The sequence below is a fragment of the Heterocephalus glaber genome, unplaced genomic scaffold (genome assembly GCF_053883595.1).
Source record: "Heterocephalus glaber isolate CG9 unplaced genomic scaffold, H.glaber_assembly_v1.0 deba00000594, whole genome shotgun sequence".
NCBI classification, from domain to species: Eukaryota; Metazoa; Chordata; class Mammalia; order Rodentia; family Bathyergidae; genus Heterocephalus; species Heterocephalus glaber.
Genome location: NW_028258151.1, coordinates 17,025,056 through 17,038,442, shown reverse-complemented (window position 1 = coordinate 17,038,442; position 13,387 = coordinate 17,025,056). Strand labels below are relative to the sequence as shown.

General features: G+C 49.9%; 1 protein-coding gene across 7 annotated transcripts; it reads left to right on the top strand.

The window, feature by feature from the left end:
* Positions 1 to 7,915: 7,915 nt before the first annotated feature.
* On the top strand, positions 7,916 to 12,532 carry Tmem134 (transmembrane protein 134). 7 transcript variants are annotated; one of them, XR_015448857.1, is made up of 8 exons: positions 7,918 to 8,164; positions 9,027 to 9,091; positions 9,612 to 9,701; positions 9,820 to 9,896; positions 10,526 to 10,587; positions 11,860 to 11,904; positions 12,082 to 12,135; positions 12,214 to 12,532. XR_015448857.1 is itself a non-coding variant. In XM_004852232.4 (7 exons), exons 1-7 carry the CDS (start codon positions 7,991 to 7,993, stop codon positions 12,294 to 12,296), a joined length of 588 nt encoding a protein of 195 aa, XP_004852289.1. In that variant the 5' UTR covers positions 7,917 to 7,990; the 3' UTR covers positions 12,297 to 12,532. The 7 variants fall into 7 exon arrangements, 6 of the variants coding, with proteins under 6 accessions (XP_087061167.1, XP_004852289.1, XP_087061166.1 ...); XM_004852232.4 differs by lacking the exon at positions 10,526 to 10,587 and having other exon boundaries at positions 7,917 to 8,164; XM_087205040.1 differs by lacking the exon at positions 10,526 to 10,587 and having other exon boundaries at positions 7,917 to 8,164; positions 12,082 to 12,532.
* Positions 12,533 to 13,387: the final 855 nt, after the last annotated feature.

The window sequence follows — 13,387 nt, the reverse complement described above, 5'->3', positions numbered from 1 at the left end:
ATTTTGGCTGAGGGCAGAAGCCAAAAAGGAATTGAACTTGGAAGCGGACAGTGATTGGTTCTCTGCCCTGCGGCTGAGCGCGGATCGGCCCAGGGCCGAGAAAGGCCTGAGAACGTTTTGGGGCTGGAACTGGATCCTGTCGGTGAGGCAGGGCCTAGGTGGCCCCGGAGCGAGGCAGGGACGTCCCTTGCAATTGAGTCGTGGACTCGTTGGCACTGCGGCCCACCCGCTTGGCCGTGCGCAACTTCATTTAAAGTTGTAAATAGGACGTAACAGCCCTGGAATTAGGAAAATGGAAAGAAAAAAGCTCACCCTGCAGTGCCACACCCTAAAGCTACTATTGTTCTTACGTATTCTCTTCTGGCTTCTTTCTTTTGCATATTTAGTATAATTGTGGCTTTTACATTCCTGGATTTAAGAAAGAGAGAGAAGGAGAGAGGGAAAGAAAAGGAGGAAAGAGGGGCCGGGGTGTGGGTGTACTTCAGTGGTACCGCTGTGGCCCCGCATGCGAAGGGTCCTGAGTTTCATCCCCTGCCCCCAGAAAGGAGGGAGAGAGCTCCTCAGGAGACTAAGGGAGCCCCTTGTGGGGTCGGAAGTGAATCTGTTCACCTCGAGTTCCAGAGATGCTCAATAAATATTAAGGAATAGATGGGTGACAGACTTGAGCAACTATGGGGACCCAAGTAGCATTTCTCTCTGCATCTGTAAACACCAGCTCTTGGAGTTTTCTGCTCCCGTTTTCAAGGGTTAAGTAACGGAGCAGGGGGAGCGCCTGGGGCCTCTGCACCATCTTCATCCCATCACCCTAACTGTGAGGGATTATCGTCTTTCCCACGAGCCCCAGGTGCTAAATGCTTCGCGAATTCATGCTGGTTTATTTTCCAACACGAAGTCCTGAGAGAGGGACAGGACTTCTGTGGTGAAGGGAAAACGTGCTTGTTTTTTGTGTAGTTTATTGGCAGCAGTTTGTTTTTTTTTTACCAATACAGAAATTTTACAATTTTTGAGCAAAAACTAGTCTGCATAGAAAAAGGAGGGAAGGCCAGCTAACATGAAACTGGTGTGTTGTGTTGTGTTTTGTTTTCTTTTGTGTTTGAGACAGGGTCTTGCTATGTAGTTCAAGCTGGCCTTGAACTCACAGTATAGCCCAGGCTTGAACATACAGGCATGTGCCACCACTCCTGACTAAGACTGGTTTAATTTTGATTACTGAGCCAGATAAGCACAAGGCAAACGAAGTATACACCTCTTTTACTAATAAATATAGATATAAAATATTACGCTAGAGGCTGAGCTAGGGTAGAGCTCAGTGGTGGAACAGTTGCCTAACTTGTGGGAGGCTCTAGGTTAGCTCTCCACCAGAAAAAAAAGAAAAAACTAATAGAATCCACTAGTTTATAGAAAAATGCAATCTCCACATTGGTGCAGATTTTGTATCTTGCAAAATTGAAACTCTAGGGCCGGGGATTTAGCTCAGTGGTTTCGCTGCCTGCTGCGCAAGCACAAGGACCCGAGGTCGATCCCCGGTACCAGAAGAAAAAAAATTGAAACTCTACACTCATTTAAAAACTCTCCACTGCCCCTTACTATTCTACTTTCGGTCTCTATGAATTGACTATTCAGATAGCTCTTATAGTGAAATACAGTTTCTTCTTGTGTCTGATATTTCTCTGAGCATACTCGTGTATAGGAAGGTTAATCCCAATATGTCAACTTCATTGGAGTGAGAAATGCCTAGCATATCAGTACACTTGTGGTTGTGTGTCTGGGTGGGTCATGGAAGTGTGACTTTGGGTACTATACGTGGTCCTCACCTGTTCCTCTCTGCCATTTTTCCCCTGCTTTGCTTCCCTGCCAACATTAACTAAGAAGCTTTGCTCCACCATGCCCTTCCACCATGATATTTCTACCCTGGAGCCAGCCAACTGTGAACTAAATCTTCTGTGACCTTGAGCCTAATTAAATCTCTTAAATTGTGGATGTTGGATGTTGTGTCCCAGCAACAGGAAAGCAGACTAAAAAAATTTATCAAGACCTAAAAAAATGTGAATAACTGAAGTGGTATATGTTGTTAATGAATCTAATAACCATGTGATTCCTACTGAAATTCAATGGTATCTGGTAGGGTTTAGATCTGTAATGCACACACACACACACACACACGCACGCACGGGCTCGTGTGTTCAGAGGTGAGGGCTTTTGGAAAGTGATTGGATCATGGGGGCCTATAAACCACTGATGAGTTTAGAGATATGTGTGCTATTAGGAGGTAAGGCCTGGTCAGAGGAGGCAGGTCAACCAGAGCGGGGTGACCTGGAAGGGTGTATCTCTATCCCCAGCTCCTCCCTCCACTGTCTGCTTGCCGACACATTTTCCTTCACCATGCCCCTCTGCCATCCTGTTTCTGCTTGGAGCTAGCCAACCATGGACTGAAACCATGAACCAAAATAAACCTCTCCTCCTTTAAATTGTGGGTATCAGGTATTTGTTCAGTGCGGGGAAAGTAGCTAAGACAACATCCCAGTAAAAATTGGCAACATTTTTTAAGAACTTAGGAAACATCTTTGTAAAATTTCTATAAAAGAAAAAAGAATTTCTATAAAAGAGTTAAGGTGCATAAAGTGCTAAGTCCAGTTTGAAAAGAGGGAGATTCGCCCACCCATATTAAGTCACACTGCAAACCATAGTAATAAAAAGCATGTGATACTGGCTTAGAAATAGTAAAGAAAAAAAAAAGAAAAAAAGAAATAGTCGAGCAGACCAAGGGAATCAAAGAGCAAGCTTAGAACAGATGGAGATAGGAACAATTGTATAGTTGATATATAATAGAAAAAAAGAGTGGGCCAGGGATTTAGCTCAGTGGCACCACACCTGCCTTGCAAGTGCAAGGTTTTGAGTTCAATCCCTGGTACCAAAAAACAAACAAACCAGAAAAAGCTGATTAGTAGGTAGCTCTGGGACAACTGGATCATAATACATTGACAGAAATCTGGATCCCTCTTTGCACCATACTCAAAAGTAGAATCCTTGGGCTGGGGATTTAGTTCAGTGGTTCCACTGCCTGCCTTGCAAACGCAGGGACCCAAGTTCAATCCCTGGTACCAAAAAAAAAACCTTATATCTGCCAGGCACTGTGCTATGCTCCTTACTATACATTAACTCATTTTATCTTAAATTAATGCTATTAAAGAAGCACTATGAGGGCCAGGGATTTAGCTCTGTGACAACTTGCCTGCCTTGAAAGCGCAAGGTCCTGAGTTCCATCCCCAGTATGGGGGGGGGGGGGGGAAGAAGCACTATGATTACTTCCAGCCGACCAATGAGGAAACTGAGGCACAAAGCAGTTAAGTAAGTAGCTCAAGGCAGGGCCGGGATGAGGGCCAGGCAAATATCTTGTGCAAGGTCAAATTCTGTTTTTATTTAAAATCTTGGTAATTTTAAATAATTATGAAATTATTTTAGATCCTTGCCTTTGTAAGACCACTGTCTTTACCAAATGCTCCAAGGAGCTGACTATAGTGAAGCACACCCAAGGATCCCAGTGGTGCCTCCAGAATGTAAGGCCAAGGGCCCTACCAAATGCTCCAAGGAGCTGACTGCAGCAAAGAACACCCGGGTAGGAACACACCGGACAAGTTGGAAAGTGAAACAGACCTTAGTCTGGCCAGACAGCACTCCCAAAGCAAAGTAGCTTAGAGAGGCACCAGTCCAGAGTCCGAGGCTCTTTTTATAGGGGCTTTCAGGGAAGTTAACAGGCGAAATTTACAGAAGAAGGAACAAAGGTTAGTGGTCTTACATTTGTATCTTAATTAGCCTGAGATGTACAGATAGTCAGCGATGCTTTGTAGATTGTTCTATAGATATGGTGTCCGGAACAAAGAGTTGGATAATTATGGCTGGTACGATCTTATCTAGTGTCCTGGAACTAAGAAGCATTTTTATCTGTTTACTCACATTCAATCACAGTTGGGGCTAGGGGAGTTTTATGATTACAGAGTTATGCAGTCCTACACCTTAAATTTTATTTTTTAAAAATAATGCAAGTTGGGTGTGGTGGTCCACATCTGTATTCCCAGCACTCTAGGAAATTGAGGCAGGAGGATCACAAGTTTGAAACCAGCCTGGGTAATTTAGGAAGTTTGTTAGACCCTATCTCAAAATTAAAAAATAAAAAAGGGCTTTCGATGTGGCCCAGTGCAAAGGCCTGGATTAAATCCCCAGTTCTCCCCAACCATGCTGCCAAAAAGCCATTAAGAATCAGGTAATGGGCTGGGGATTTAGCTCAGTGGTGCTGCCGCCTACTTTGCAAGCACAAGGTCCTGAGTTCAATCCCTGGTACCATCCCCACCCACCCCCAGCAAAAAAAGGGAGAAAAAAAAACAGGTAAGGTGCTGCATGCCTGTAATCCCAGCACTGAGAGAGGGAGGCAAAAAGATCTCAGGTTGGAGCCCAGTCTGGGCACCTTAGCAGTTTATTAAGACCCCGTCTCAAAATTTAAATATGGGAATGGGGATGGAGACTGGAGGTGTAGCTTACTCTGAAGGGGTTCAATCCCCAGCACTGGGGAAGAAAGGCATTAAAACAGGCTTCGTGGTTGTTATGGCTTGTGTCTAGACGTCCTCCCAAACCCTCTGTAGCCATAGGACTGTCAGAGGTGATATGTGTGATGCAAGGATTAAGGGTGTGTGATTACTGAATTAGTCCACTGAATGGTTTGACATAGTTCTGGGTGTGGATAATGGGAAGGAAGGCCCAACCTGGGTGTGGGTGGCACCACCCAGAAGGCCAGTAGCCTGGATGGATATAAAGGGACAGAAAGAAGTCAGGCCTGATGCTGCTTTTTCACTACTTCACTGCTTTGCTGCCTCCTGTCCAGCAAGAACTGTTTCTCCTCTGCAATGCCCCCTTCCATGCCACCCTGCCTTGGAGCCACCCAACTATGAACTGAAACGTACAAACTGTTAGCTACAATAAACCTTTCCTCCCTTAACTTTGGGCATAGGGTATTTTGTCTCAGCAATGAGAAAAGTAACTAAGACAGTGGCACACATCTGTAATCTAGCTTCTCAGGAGGCTGAGGCAGGAAAATCACAGGTTTGAAGCCAGCCTGGGAAATTAAGCAAATATAAAATAGAAATTATAAAGTCAAAATATAAAATTAAAAAGCTTGGCAATGCTGGGGATGTAGCTCAATCCAAGGTCCCGGGTTCAGTTTCCAGTACCCCCCCAAAAAAAGTATTTAAAAAAGCAAGAGATTAATAGATACACACAGATATACAAATCAGCAGGAAAAGGGCGAGATGGGGAGGGGTTAGCAAGACAAAGATACAAACAGGCAATTTTCAGAAGTGGGAACCCTAGTGCTGGTCATATTCTCTAGTATGCATATATATATGGCCACTATAATAGTGCACTAGACCCCTTACTTAATTCCTAACTTGACCTGGTATGTAAGACCCCTTCTAACCAGCCAATAAATTCTAAAGATAAGATTTTGACAGGACAAAAAAAAACAAATGAAGCTCATTTAAAAATGTCCAGGTAGTGGGTGTGATGGCACACACCTGTAATCCCAGCACTCAGGAGGCTGAGGCAGTAGGATGCCTGTGAATCTGAGGACAGCCTGGGCTACATAGTGAGCCCAAGGATAGCCTGAACTGCAAAGGGAGACCTTGTCTCAAAGAAAATAATAATAATTATAATGATGATGATGATGATGCACATACCCAATGGTGCATGGGTGAGGGTCCTAGGGCCTGGGAATGCCAATTGGGTTGTGACAAACTCCGAGGGAAAGGTCTTTCTGTCACCCAATAAAAGCATCCAAGAAAGAAGGGCTCTTGGGTTTTCAGTCTTCAGACCCTCTACTCTCACACACAGGGCTGCTTTCTGTTCTCTCCTTTCTTTTGCAAATAAAATGTCTTTATTTTCCCTTTTAAACTTAGTCCCTTTAATCCTTTACTGAGGTTGGGTTTAGGAATCCAGGAGAGCTGCTCAGACAGCAGAGTGGAGGTGCAGTATAGTACACACACACACACCGTGACAGATGCCCCATGGCCTGGAAATCCTATCCCAAGAAGGTTCTCCCAACATTCATAGAGGACAGAAGGAAAATGTGCATGGCAGTGATGTGTGTGATAGGCCCAACCTGATGTGATCACTGTGAGCATGAGGTGGATGATAAAAGTTCTGTCACCTGTATTCCCAGCACTCTGGGAGGCTGAGGCAGGAGGATCTCAAATTTGAGCCCAGCCTGGAAAATTTAGCAACTTAGTGAGACTCTGTCTCAAAATAAAAAATTTGAAAGGGGCTGGGAATGTAGCTCAAAGTGAAGGTCCTGGGTTCAATTCCCAGTACTGAAACAAACCCCCAAAAATGTGCTGAAAGCTCATAGTGATGTAATATGCAAGCAGCTAGTAGAAAAAAAAAATGAAATACACGTGGAAAACATTAGTGTTGAGTGGAAAAATGTAAAAATGTAAACAACAGAATGAGTTTGCTACATGACACAGTGTTTGTAAATTGCAAACACATCCACATAGGGGATGATGCCATGTGTGGTGCAGGCCAGGCAGGACTCAGGGAAGCAGACTGAGCACACTGCTGTGAGGTCTGACAGAATGGGAAGAGGAGGAATGGTAGAAAGTGAAGGGAGAAAAGTGGATTAACACAACTCAAGAGGGGCCTCGATCATAGTGATGAGGTGTCACAAACTGTGATGTAGAGTTGTCACAGTTCCTTCATAAAATGGGACAGATCAGAAAGGGGGTGGATGAGGCAGAAGAAGACAGGTACTCCAGTAGCTGGGAGGATCTAGGTTCAAATCTCAGTTCTGCTATTTCCAAGCGTTTGGAACTCTAGCATACTACCCATTCATTCCTGCCACAAATGTTTATTGGTTTGTTTGTTTATACATTAAGCTAAATACAGCTGGGGCATAGCGTGGCTGTGTGAGGTGGAAAAAGGCAGAGGGAAGGTCCAAGGGTGGGAAAGGTAGACAGGCACCTGACATTCAGAGCATTGTAAGCCCAAGCCAAGGACACAGAATTTATTCTAACTACTGTAGAAACCCCTTGGAAGTTTTAAGAAGAGCAAAGTTTTGTTTTGTTTTGTTTTTGGTACCGGGCACCAAACTCCGATCCTTGTGCTTGTGCCGCAGGCCGCGAAACCACTGAGTTAAATCTCCAGCTGCAAGAAGAGGAAAGTTTTAACAGCATTAGTTTTTATTTATTTATTTATAGTGGTGGGGATTGAACCTGTATACCCTCTGAACTACACCCACCAACCCCTAAAAAAGTTTTATTTAAGAGTAACACAGAAAAACATATTTTAGGGCCGGGGATTTAGCTCAGTGGTTCCGGCGCCTGCCCGAGTTCAATCCGCGGTACCAAAAACAAAACAAAACAAAAAAAAACCCGTATTTTAAAAGATCACTTTTGTTACTGCATAGAAACTTGACTGGAGGACAATGAAAGCCACATAAACTCTGAACCTCAGTTTCCACATCTGCAAAATGGCAAAAACACTCCGTCCACCCAGGGCCCTGGTGAGGTGAGGGAACTGTCTCTTTCCACCAGTTTCCTTTGGCACTGGAGGATGGGCTGGGAGGCAAAAGGCCACCTCTCTGACCTGGGCGACTGGAGCTCTTGCAGCCCTGCGAGCCCACGTGGGGCCCAAGGATCACACCCTAGAGAGGCACCGGCTGTTGTTGCTCGCTGAGGCGGCCGCTGGGCGGCGCCGCGGGCCTGGCCGGCTCCCGGCAAGAAGCGTCCCGGCCGCCAGCCAGCTCGGCGCTCGGCAGCTCTGGCCTGGTGAGGACTGGCAAGGGCGGGACCGTTGCGTGGGGCAGGGCCTCGGCCGGGGTGCCGGCCAGTCGAACTCCCCGGGAGAAAGCGCGGAGGCGGGAGCTGCGCGTAGGGGCGGGGCCGCGGCGATCTGGGGTGGCGGGCTCAGATGGCGGCGGGGCAGGGCGCCTGAGCGGGCGGGGGCCATGAGTGCCACCCGATCCCAGTTCAGCATCGATGACGCCTTCGAGCTGACCCTGGAGGACGCAGGTCCTGGGCCCGAATCCAGCGGAGTCGCCCGCTTCGGGCCGCTACATTTCGAGCGCCGGGCCCGGTTCGAGGCGGCTGACGAAGACAAGCAGTCCCGGCTGCGCTATCAGGTGAAGGGCCCGGCCCACCTCACCCCGCTCCAGGCCGGGCCCTGGAGAACCCAAGCTCGGGGGAAGAATCTGCCTAGAAGCCCCAGCTGGAGCGGGAGACCGCCCTTGGTGTGACCCCTGATCCAGAGCCCTTCCCGGAACCTGTCACCTTGATTTCGGTATACAGCTAGCACTGGAGAGCCTGGCCAGGGAGCTCATCCCCCAGCTACAATGGAGAGCTCTCCTGGAGTCTCCACCCATCCAGGGGGCTGACCCCTCGCCCCCGCTGGTTTGGAGAGCCCTTCTGTAACTGAACCAGATGTTGCTCAGAGCCAGAGCAACTGTTACCTAGGAACCTGTATCCCCGTCTGTGCTCTGGAAGTCTCCATCCGATCATCTTCTCTGAGCTGGGGGCTCCCACTCACATTACACCTCTGCTCACACCCCTTGACTCCCACTGAACAGAAAAAGCCTCCACCATTCCTAGAATCCTTTTCTTGAGGACCCAGGCTAGATTCCTGTGCCCTAAACCCGGGAACCCTGGGCCCTTCCCCCCCTAATCCAGTCCTGCCTTGCTGGGCCCCTGAAATATCATCCTTAGAACTTTAGAGGTCACGCGCTCCTGGAACCCATGCAGGGAACCCTCAACCGGACCCCTTCTGAACCCGGCTCTCCAACACCTCCACCATCCACCCACCTCCTACCTGGGTTTCGGTTTCTGTGAATCATCAAACCCGTTCGGCTGGGAGGGTGGAGGGCCAGGTGAGCAGCTGCCAGGTGGCCGGGGAAGCAGCTGTATGGGCGATTTTTCTCCTCTCCCCAAGGAGGGGAGTGAGGAAGGGCCTGACTCCAGCCACCCTCTGAACCCTGTGTTCTGGAACAGAACCTGCAGAATGATGAAGATGTAGCCCAGCCTTCTCCGGAACCAGATGGGGGAGTCAGCACCAGGTTAGGGCCAGGTGGGGACCCATCCTGTCCCCTGAGCTCCATGCCTTTAGCTCCTGTCCACAGGGACCTACCAGTGCACGACCCCAGTACACTCAGCTCTCCTATGTTCTAACCTATAAGGATTCCTAGCCCCACTCCCATCAGGGGGTCGCCTGTCCAGCATAGTCACCTTACCCTAGTGCCCAATCTCATCTCCCTACCCCTCCCAGGTCTTAAAGCTATAGAAACCCTTCGCTTTCTTACCCTTAGTCTGCTTCCCCTCACCCCTTCACCTCCCTACAGGTCATCTATGCTGCAGAAACCCCTAGCTTTCATCCCTAGTCTTCTTCCACCCCTAGTCTTGCAGAACCCCCCAGCCTTTGAATTCCTTTTCATTTTCTGTCCCCTCTCAGAGCCCCTAGTCCTTTGGGGGCCAACCCTATGCACTGTACCCACCCACATACACACTTCTTCAGGACTCCTATCCCAAAGGTGTCCCTTTCCTAGCTTCCCCCGCCCCTCACCAAGCCCTGTCCTGCAGGGATTCTGGCCGAACATCCATCCGCAGCTCCCAGTGGTCTTTTAGTACCATCAGCAGCACCACCCAGCGCTCCTACAATGCCTGCTGCAGGTGAGACCCTCTTAGAATGAGTCCCAGACTCCAAGTACTATTGGCCAATCAGCCATGGCCCTTCTCCCACCCCCTCCCTTCACCTTTTTCACACTCATCCTGCTCTCCTGCCACCCAGCTGGACCCAACACCCTCTAATCCAGAAGAACTGCCGGGTAGTGCTGGCCTCCTTCCTGCTCCTGCTGCTGGGGCTGGGTGAGTACCCTGAGGGTCCTGACTCCCCTGCCCTCCCTCTGTGTAGGCTGTCTCCCCCTGGTGCAGTGTGCCTCTCAGCATCCCCACATTACAGGTGAGGAACTGAGGCCTCGAGAGGGGCAAGCCCAGGTTCCTGGTCACCCAGCCAGGAAATCACACAGCAGAAATAGAACCTGGATCAGTGCTCTAAAGACTTTCTTTAAAGCTTAACCTGTTTAATCCATCAGGGGACTGAAGAGTAACTGCTATTCTGTGTCTACTTTGGCCTTACAGATATCACTCACTAAATGAGAGGCAGGGCCTAGAACCTGTGTATAGAGCCAGGTGCAGGTATCCCTGTGGCCAGGGATGCTGAGTGCCTTCCAGCCCCATCCAGAGGGCTATCACTTCCCCTTCTCTGGAGTCTGACTGCTGACCAGGACCTCGCTCCTCCTCCATTGCTCAGATGAGAATACTGAGGTCTAGAGCAGGCCAGTGTCACACCCATATGTTTCTGACTGCCAACCTTGTCATTCTATGGAACAGAGGGGGCAGGGTCCCCAGAAAGGATCTAGGATTATGGTGAAGAGGGGTCTACAAGGAAGGACTAGCTGTGGTTCTGCTGTGGCTCCTCTTCCTCTCATCTCCAGGAAAGTCAAAGCTCCACAGCCAGCCAGGCCTTCTAGGCCAGAAAGCCCAGCCCCAGCTCCAGGTGTGTGTTGAGGGGGGGCTACCACTTCCCAATAGCACTTTATGCCAAGTACCAGTGGCACTGGCCACTGGCTCCTCTTCAGCCCCACAAGGTGATACCACCCCAGCTTCAGCAATAAGGACATAAAGCTCATTTTGATGGAGGGGCCTGCTCAAGCTGCAGCTAGGAAGTGGATGAGCTGGGATTTAAACCCATATGGGTAACTACATAAGGACCCCAATAAGGGCCCTTGTAGGAATTAAAGATGCCTCTTTTGAGAAAGCAGCATCCACAGCCCTAGTCAGGGTGCAGGGAGTGAAGTTGTGTCCCTTTCTGAGGTACTGTGCTGTACACAAAGCACACACCAGCCCATGGTGGCCCCCTAATCCCCCAGGCGGTACCACTCCCCTTGCTGCACCCCCCAAATCCCCCATTCTTCCTCTGTGGACCCAGGAGTCTGAGCGAAAAGCAGATCCTGCCTGACCTCTTCAGCTTCCCTGACATCAACTAACCTTGCCTGGGACTCCAGGCCCTACCAAATTCCTGCAGCCTGAGCTGTTCCTGTCCAGTGTAGCCTTTGCTGGAAGCTTTTGGAAAGGCCCAGCTCCCTCCAGCCTCCGAGCCTTTGCCATGAGGTTTGCTCTGTCTGGAATTCTGTCTGCCTGATGATCCCCACAGCAAAGCCTCTAGAGTCAGACAGCCTTGGGGAAGTGACTCCCGCTGTGTGCCTCAGTTTTCTTTTATACCTGTCTCCTGTCAAAGTGACTAATAAGACAGTGCCTGGTAAGTGGTCAATATCAACTCTGATTGCTCTTGCTGATGCTGACCTTTCTCCACGTAGATATCACTGCCTCCATAAAGCCTCTCCCTGGCCCTCCACGCTGACTGGGGCAGCACCTCTCGGCTCCCACACTACCCTGTCTTTTCCCCACATATCCTGATCACCTGGGTTATAGCCTTCATGTTCTTGTTGGTCCTTCTACTAAGGAAGAGCCACAAGGGCTGGGCCTTATCTGCCTTTCACAATGGAATTCCTAGTACTAGTCATGCAGGAGGTGTTCCCTAAGTATTTACTGAATGACTTAATCCATACCAAGGAGCAAAAATCTCATTTCACAGACATTTCCTAGGGCCTGCAAAGTGCCTGCTCTGAAAACACAGGTGACCTTCCCAGGGAGGGTCTCTGCCCAGGGGCTTTTCACCTGAGGTGGGGGACACCATTCCTCAGGTCTGGTCTGGGGTTTGGGGTGGAAGGCCTAGTCCTCACCCCCTGGTGGCCCCATCTGTGTGCAGTGCTGATCCTGGTCGGCGTGGGACTGGAGGTGGCCCCCTCTCCAGGTGAGTGCCCCCCACCCGTGCCCATGGGTCCTTAGCAAGCCCAGCCACCTCCCAGAAGGAATCTGCCCTTTTTTCAGCAGAGAGGGAGGCTTGCCCAGGCAGTTCACGACAGGAGCGTGCGACCCTCTGTTGGTGCTATGGCCTCCCACCCTGAGCTACCACCTCTCCCTCCACCAGGTGTCTCCAGTGCCATCTTCTTCGTGCCCGGCTTCCTGTTGTTGATCCCCGGAGGTATGGGCAGGCAGGCAAGGGGGTGGGGAGAGGGAGGGGCTGGGCAAGGCTTCCTGGTGACAGACTCCGCCCCCACAGTGTACCACGTGATCTTCATCTACTGTGCCGTCAAGGGCCACCGGGGCTTCCAGTTTTTCTACCTGCCCTACTTCGAGAAGTGAGCCTCGGGCAGAACACCTGTGATTCAAGCCCCAGGACACTGCCTCCGAGGGAGAAGCCCCTCCGGGAGTGTTGCAACACCCAGCCCCTTCGGGAGTTTGCTCAGGAAGTTTGGGGCAGGCCCCAGCTGAGAACACCCCCCTTCGCCCTTCACCTGCTCTGTGCCTTAACTTATTCTTGGGCCTTGGGGCAACTAGGTGGATGTTATTTTGTGCTAATAAAAGGATAGTTAATTCCACCAAGGACCACTACTCTTTCCTGTTCCACCACTCCTGGCCCAGCCTCTTCCATAAAGGTGGGAAAAGGTCTGACCCTGGGAGTGAAAGGTGTCAAGCACCACCGACCTGGACCTGGGACAACCCCATGCTCCTCTGCTCCAAGACTTGTCCGCGGTCATGACATACTGGGGACAAAGCTCAGTCAGGAAGAGGCGGTGTCAACTTTCCCTACTCCTAGTCCTGCAGATTCAAGGGGCCCTGTCTGCCTAGAAAGGCAGCCCCAGCACCTGCCCTGGTGGCCCTGGCCAAGGACACTCAGAAATGACGCAGGCCTGGGGCCTGGAGGCTGCTATCCTGGTTGCAGCCTGGCTCTGAGGCCCTGGGCTGCCACAGCCAGCCCTGAATGTGGGCCATGAGGAGGCAGTGGCTGGCCCCTCCCCCACTGCCCTACTTCCCAGGCAGAGATTGAGAGCATCAGGGGGCAGAGGGCATGGCAAGTAGGGCCTCCTGGAAAACAGCCTCAGTTATCCAAGACACTTGGAGCCAAAGAACCAAAGAACATCAAAAACAGATCATTTTGAATATTTGAAAAATCAGAGCACCTCATAATCTCAGGAACCACGAAATAGAATCTTTGAGAACCCTGAAATCTGAGCTCATAATAGCAACTGTTTGTCAAACTCCTACAAGGCTAAGGCATCAGCCCTTGTGCTAAGCACTAAACCCAGGCCATATATTAGAATCCCTATTACCTCAACCCATCTCATTTTATTTGTTTGTGTTGTGGTACCAAGGATTGAGCCCAGGGCCTATGCACTGTGCTACATCTCCAGCCCTATTTTATTTTATATTTTGAGACAGGGTCTTGCTAAGTA